This window comes from Coturnix japonica, chromosome 35, assembly GCF_054131305.1.
Source record: "Coturnix japonica strain WE chromosome 35, WE-NBRP24, whole genome shotgun sequence".
Taxonomy (NCBI): Eukaryota; Metazoa; Chordata; class Aves; order Galliformes; family Phasianidae; genus Coturnix; species Coturnix japonica.
This window is the reverse complement of record NC_140697.1, coordinates 3,666,283-3,674,024: the sequence shown is the minus strand read 5'-3', so window position 1 is coordinate 3,674,024 and position 7,742 is coordinate 3,666,283. Positions and strand designations below refer to the sequence as shown.

Genomic DNA, 7,742 nt, shown 5'->3' with positions numbered 1-7,742 from the left:
TCATTGTGTGATCTTCAGATACACCCTACTGGGTCTCACTAACAGTCTCAGGCAGTATTCAGCCTCCAAAAGAGAGAAAGCGAGACATTATTTAGGGACAAAATCTGTAACGCTGGTCGTTTTGTCATCCATTCCCCCCATACTCTGCACGCTCACAGCTGCTATGTTAGAACACCAAAGGCTAAACCTCTGCCTAATCTTCAGCATCCACATACGAATACATGGAACACTGCATGGAAAAGTTCCATAATGTACACAGAGAGATGGTGTCCTAGTAAATAAAATAGTTTTGAGAAGATGAGAGCTCATGTTTGAGTGGAAGACAAAAAGAACCAACAAGTACTCATCACTCAATATGTAGTTAAAGGACTATATGCTAAGAAAAATGATTCTAGCTCCAGTATCTCCTAGGAAAACAGAAGAACAAAAGGGGTTAACAAGATGTTAAGTACTTACTTTCTATAAATATAATCGTACCTTTTCATTTACAGAGTCATTCCTTCTACTTTGTCTTTCTTCAAGTAAAGGTATTTCTGGCAAACACTGAGGGCTACTGTGGTTAATGCGTTGTTTTAATTCCTTTATAAAGTCATCTTTGTCAGCCAGTTCTTTTCTTAACTCTTCTATCACAGTTGCATTATCCTAATAAACAGTAAAAACTGCTGAGTTGTGGGATTGGCAAAAGGAATTAACACACACAAGCAGTATTGCAATTACTTAGTAGCATCAGTTTTAGAATTGCAGGCTAGAACACTTAACTATTCAAGAACAGTAACATTTCACGGATTTGTACGGTCACTGTTACAAGTGCAGTAGTCACAGAATTGCCTGGGAAGTTGTAATACAATATATTTTGATTCTTCTATTTTACTTACGTGCTTCAGCCTTCATCTCTCTTAAGATATAATAACCCGAGCTTTTATTTGTTCCCAAATCCTCGGTACTGTGAGAAAGTCGGCAGTTGTAGGGGAAGTTTTGCTATGAGAACATCTTTCTTCTCAGAGAAAGTGAATCCAAACATTCTCAAAAGAGCACAACTCATTTAGTCTTCTGTTTAGCTTCTGAAATTCTATGCTACGGCTTAGATTGGCTATCCTGATTAAAAGCTGGATGTTGAAATAAGAAATGCAACTTCCAGAGATCATCCCCCCTCTGCTTTTTGATGCTTCCCTTAATCTCTCTCCACGTCCCCTTCTGTCTTTTCATGCCATTGTAGATACTACCTCAGAGAAAGCAAAGAAAGTAAGAAACCTGAGACAGAACTACCATCCTAGTATTGAGCCTAGCTTGGGATCCGGAAATGCTGTGAATTATCAGAAAAAGCTACAGATGTCCAGTCTGATTGTAGGATCATAAGCATCAAACTGACATCTGCTTATCTGAACTACTGAAAAAAAATTGAAATTTTAGTAATTAACAGAAATTCTGTTTCTGAAGAACAAAAATAAAATCTGGTGCTTTTTTTTGGTTAGTTGCACATGATGTCAATACGACAGTGTTCAAGAACAGAAGCACACACAGAATACAAAGAGCAGGTACAGGAGTCTTACAGAATTTATGGGTAGCTAATCAGGTAGGAGGAAAGGAGAGCTGACCTTGCTTGAATCCTTTAAGGCAGATTGTCTCAGTTCTGCTATTTCTGTCTCTTTTTGTATGGCAATAGAAGCCAAAGTTTTGAGCTGTTCTTCCAAAGCTTCTACTAACTGATCTCTCTCCTCACGCCACTTTTGAAGATTATGGTCCTTTTCCTCCAGCTCCTATATTTCATGTTGAAAGAAAAGCATACACAGTAGAAACAAGCAGAATCTTTAAGACAGCCTAGAATTAATAAGTTTTTCATATAGCATAAATAAGGACTCAAGCTGATAAAAAGAATTTATGGTAAGACATTTCAATTAACATATCGTGATGTCACTCAACAAGATCAGGTTATATGCATGTATTATATATGTATTTACTATGCAGATTATTGTATTTAAAGCAATCTGCCAGTGCTCTGTAGTGACTAATTATTTGAATATCTTTTATGGTCTACCACTAATTTCAGTTGGCCACTTTCATTTTGCTCCAATTTTTTTTTTGACCTTTTTCCTGTTGCTTGGAAAACCTGCATCATTCATTTAATAAAAATTAAGAGCAAGAAAAATACCTGTTTAAGTTGTTGGATAGTATAGTCTTTATAATCCAGCTCATCCTTAAACTGGTTATTAATCCTTTCAAGTTCATCCATCCTGTTCCTGAGGGATTCCTCCACAGAACGCATCGTGGACACCTGTAATGTAAGCACAGCTCACGGTTCATTAAAAGACTTCTGTAATCCAACCTGGCCAAATACTTCTTTGTTAAATAAAGAGGAATTCACAAACAAGTGCTGAGTAGGAAAACGACAGCAAATGCAAGGTTACCAAGGAAGACATGAATTCATTTTTAAGCTTCAATTTTCCACCCCAAGCACACCCAATAAACTTTCAGACTAAGTACCTGCAAAATGGGTTTTAAGATATCTACTTGTTTAATAATTAAATTTTAACTATTAACATCACTGAAGCTGAAATTGAAGAAAAAAAATATACATGCTTATATTAAAGAGCCTCTGGAAATTAGTCTATTTCTCTTCAAGTAAATAGCATTCTTCTTCCCAGTTATCAGCGTTTTTTCACAAGACTTAGGTTTTAGGCTTTGGAGTTACCACGGATACCAATGGCAAGTCACCAGTAACGTAGAGATAATAACAAGTCCCCTCCAGAGGCAGATTAGCTATTCTCTTCACAAACCTTATTCCAGACTACCAATCAACTTTACTTTCCTCTGTTCGTTATCTATGCGAAACCATGTTTTAACTTCTGGTCCCCTCTAGAGCTTCAATGGCAACTTTACCTAAGATTTGCTGCTAGCCACACTAGTGTGAAATTTCCAGCTTCATAGTTAAAGTTTGAGAAGTTTTAACAGCAGAAAGCCAAGCATAATCTTACAGAAAAAAATAGCTCAGTTGACTACCAACCTCGCTTTGTACTTGCTGAATTTGTTTCTCGGCATCTGAATGTTTGTCTTTTAGATCTGCATACTCTTCTTCTTTCCTCTGCAAATCCTTTTTCAAATTCAGTACAAGGGCAGAACTCTCAGAAAGAATATTTTCTAGCCTTATGTTAAAAATAAAGAGACAAAGAACATTACTGTTACACATCTCATGGAAACAGCAATTACAGCTTAATCCATGCCCTGCCTGTTGGTTTCTATTTGTAAATAGACTCTTAAATCTATCTAGACCAGTGACAAGATTTAAACAATTACGTTTGAATTTCAGCTTGCTTCTCATAATCAGATTCTGAAGCAATACATTATTCAGATGCTATTCTGAGGGATGTACAACAAAACCACCAGAAATCCCCATATTATTCTTTATTTCCTTGCACACTCCTGTTTTCCCTTGGAACTCAAGTAGCATACCAAAGCATCCTAAAGTAGTAGTTTGGCCATTGATTAGCATGCAGATGCATTAAGTCGAAGGGTTGTTCCCATTAACTATTTTTAACTCTAGTTCATTCTCAAAGGGCTCTAAGTTAACTCAGTGGTTACTTACGATTCTATACGTTGCACTTTCTCCATTTCACTCTTTTCCTTTTCCTGAAGAGAGTGTTTCATCTGCTCCAAGCTTTCATTTAAAGCCAAACTTTTGAGCTGTTCTTCCAAAGCTTCTACTAACTGATCTCTCTCCTCACGCCACTTTTGAAGATTACGGTCCTTTTCCTCCAGCTGGGCAACAAGTCTTTCCTAAAAGAAGAACAGATGAACAGTGAACATCACCTACTACACAGTGAACTGTTCTAACACTTCGGTAGTTAGCACCGTTTTACAGTCTTAGTAAATGTATGATCTCTTCAAGATCCACAGGAGCTCTAGAACTAGTTGCACTACAAACTTACAGAAGCAAAACCATGCTTCTATTAGACAACATACATTACTCTCCTTGTGAAAAAATATTAGTATTATTTAAGAACTTCAATTTGCTCATTTAATGATTACTAATGAGCTTTAGGAAAATAAAGTCACAAAGTGATAATAATACTAAGCTCCTCACATCCTTCTATGCTGCTCGCAGGTCCAGAAAGTCGGGACTAACTACTTCCAGATGTAAAAAAAGCTTTGCAGAATGTACAGATTCACATGTTTAAGAAGTTACATGACAAGAGCCCAGCAAACAGCTCAAGTAACTCAAGTGACTTTGTTATCAGTCACTATTTGGAAAGTGATAAAGGAGCAAAACTGTGGCCGTTTGACCAAGTATTTTTATTCAGTATCTGGAGAGAAGTTTGTGGGGTTTCTTTAGAAACTCAATTGCCTTTTCTTCCTTATAAAGGCTTAAAGGCCTTCTGCTTTGCAGAAAAGAGAACAAACAAAAGCTATTGTACAAAATACTTTCTTAGCCTCATTAAATAGTGATCTATTTTTCAACTGTAATTTTCTTATTGATGTCCCACATATGTGACATTTCATTATGCACTTATGAAGGATCTTTCTTTTTGTGGCCCCCCCATTCCTTCCTTTTCCAAATCAAGCAGTTCTCATATGGGCTTTGGCGCATAAGAAAGCAAGGGGACTTGGACAAGCTGCTCTTATGCACCCTTACTGTTAATACTTGGTATGTAGTTGTCTCCAAACTACAGGCACCAGACAACTCTGCCAGGACCTCATCACTTACAGTTTCTGCTTGTTGCTTTTCGTAATGTTGTCGGTCCTCAGCAAATTGTTTCATTTCTTTGTTGCGAAGATTCTCTGCTTCTTTTATCTAATTTAGGAGCTCTTCTTTCTCTTCCAGCCACTGTTTTCTATCAGTTTGATACTTAGTCTCACTTTCCTATTTCAAAGAAACCAAAAATGAAATAGTGAGTCATTAAGGAATAAAAGTCTTAAAAGCCAGGTCATCATTAAATAGACTTGTTTCTGCAAGATAACAGAAACATTAGCAGTTTTTACTACAGAATATTCCCAGAGGCAGGTATTGGATAATCATTAGTTCTTTTCCATTAAAAAATAATCATTTCCAGTATTTCTTATTCAGACTGGAGAGCCTCCATAAAACATCTCTTTTTCTTTATAAATGTTCACACAAGCTTTACAGAACTTACACCAAAAGTCAGTATAAGAAAAACTCTTTTAACTTAAAAACTTCTAACACTTTACACTGCCTTGCAGCAGTTGTAGAAAAACTTGCAGCTCCTTCAGGGTTGAAAGACAAAGAAAAGCAACACAGTTTACACTGTAGGAGTAGTCTCCTTTCCTATCAAACCTACTGGCAGACATTCTCATATATAGGACAGAGCACCTGAGAAACTGCTTGGAAAAAATAAAAGTCTTTTAACCAAGGAAAATTAGTAGACCCGCAGCCCAACAAAAAAGGCTTCCTGGTGATAAAGTTAGATGATGATTTCGATAGCTTATATTAGTTGCCCAAGCAACTAACAGAAAACAGTTTTGACAAATACACCGTAAGTTACAATTTGCTTTGAGTTAGTATTCCTTTCTTGCAAACAACAATTGTATAAGTATACTCTGCTTATAGCACATTGACGTGGTATAGAATGAAGCAATGAATGTTCAACTTTCCCCTCTTCTTGAAAAAGTGAATTAGCTCTGCGCATTAAAAAAAATATCATGAATAAGCTTACTCAAGGTGAAGGAGGAAAGAAGCTCAGAACCATTCCACTAACAGAATGGATGGAACCTATTGTATACTCACTTAGAAAACTCCCACTGCCAGCCCATTACTTTTATTTAAAAAAACAAACAAACATCAACAACAAAAAATAACATCAGATGGGATAAGACAACTAACTGTTCAGAGGCCAGCAAAAGAAGCATTGCTCATGGCAGCATAATGTAGGGAAGGCTACACTTCCTATACTATGGGGGCATCAGTGATGCCATTCTTAACGTACCACAAAAAAGCTGCACCTGGTCCCTATTGCATGTTGCACTGCAGCTTTTACAGGAAGTTTCTGTAATCAATATAACAGTTTACTTTATCAAGTTACAACTTTGAAGTTAAGTTACCTCCAGCTCTTTTTGCAGCTTTATTAATTCTGTATTGTTTTCATTCAAATTTGCCTCATCACTTTCGTTGTTCTTTTCCTGCCAGTCACTATTGCTCTGGTATTCCAGTTCACTGTATTTCTGTTTCCATGCAATCAGTTCTACTCAATACACAAAATGAGGTTAGATAGCATATCATTTCAAATATATATTTGAAATACCACACCAATGACTTTTTACTAAAGCTGCTTCAGTTTTATCTGCTACAGGCATAAAGAAATAACAGAAGCCTTTAACTACAAGAGATTTGTTGTTTACTATGGAACGTTAATGCCTAAGTAACAGTCACATGAAAATGGAAGTGGCTATCACAGTACGTCTAAACCCCTTTTGCATCCCTGCTCCCTTTCCCTGGAAAGATTACCTGAAGCTAATTTTTGGTTCTCTTCTAACTGAGCTTGAAGCATTTCATCTTGTTCAAGCTGCATTTCCTCTTGTTCTTCTAATGTCATCCGCATAACTTCAATTGTTCTATCCCTTGCACACAGATCTGAAGGTTTGAAAATTTACAGATGAACTCCCTACTAGCTCCCATTATTCTCAAATCAAGATTCTCCCATGACCAGAAGCTCTTTTAAAAGAAACAGAGCATCTCCATTGAAATATTTACATACAAATATATGCAGACATGTTTTAAAATCGAAACACAGAAGACTCAAAGTCATTAGCAATGTGACAACATTTACACGGATATTCCACACACACACACACACACAAATAATGGCTGACCGTCACATAGTTGGTCATAGTCTTTGGAGATATCTTCCATCCTCTCATTTTCCACCAGCTCCTGTATTTCATGTTGAAAGAAAAGCATACACAGTAAAAACAAGCAGAATCTTTAAGACAGCCTAGAATTAATAAGTTTTTCATATAGCATAAATAAGGACTCAAGCTGATAAAAAGTTTATGGTAAGACATTTCAATTAACATATCGTGATGTCACTCAACAAGATCAGGTTATATGCATGTATTACATATGTATTTACTATGCAGATTGTTGTATTTAAAGCAATCTGCCAGTGCTCTGTAGTGACTAATTATTTGAATATCTTTCATGGTCTACCACTAATTTCAGTTGGCCACTTTCATTTTGCTCCAATTTTTTTTTTTTTTTTTGACCTTTTTCCTGTTGCTTGGAAAACCTGCATCATTCATTTAATAAAAATTAAGAGCAAGAAAAATACCTGCTTAAGTTGTTGGATATAGAAGTCTTTATAATCCAGCTCATCCTTAAAATAGTTAATAACCCTTTCAAGTTCATACGTCCTGATCCTGAGGGATTCCTCCACAGAACGCATCGTGGACACCTGTAATGTAAGCACAGCTCACGGTTCATTAAAAGACTTCTGTAATCCAACCTGGCCAAATACTTCTTTGTTAAATAAAGAGGAATTCACAAACAAGTGCTGAGTAGGAAAATGACAGCAAGTGCAAGGTTACCAAGGAAGACATGAATTCATTTTTAAGCTTCAATTTTCCAACCCAAGCACACCCAATAAACTTTCAGACTAAGATCCTGCAAAATGGGTTTTAAGATATCTTCTTGTTTAATAATTAAATTTTAACTATTAACATCACTGAAGCTGAAATTGAAGAAAAAAAATATACATGCTTATATTAAAGAGCCTCTGGAAATTAGTCTATTTCTC

At 36.3% G+C, this 7,742-nt stretch overlaps 1 protein-coding gene across 1 annotated transcript; it reads right to left on the bottom strand.

Annotated features, from left to right (window-relative positions):
- Positions 1–459: 459 nt before the first annotated feature.
- Positions 460–7,396, bottom strand: LOC146755216 (uncharacterized). Its single transcript, XM_085526279.1, has 9 exons — positions 7,278–7,396; positions 6,820–6,880; positions 6,455–6,580; positions 4,700–4,855; positions 3,581–3,771; positions 3,002–3,140; positions 2,150–2,272; positions 1,596–1,757; positions 460–642 (listed from the first exon to the last, which is right to left on the bottom strand). The coding sequence occupies exons 4-9, from the start codon at positions 4,751–4,753 to the stop codon at positions 460–462; spliced, it is 852 nt and encodes a 283-aa protein (XP_085382405.1). The 5' UTR covers positions 4,754–4,855; positions 6,455–6,580; positions 6,820–6,880; positions 7,278–7,396.
- Between the last annotated feature and the right edge of the window lie 346 nt (positions 7,397–7,742).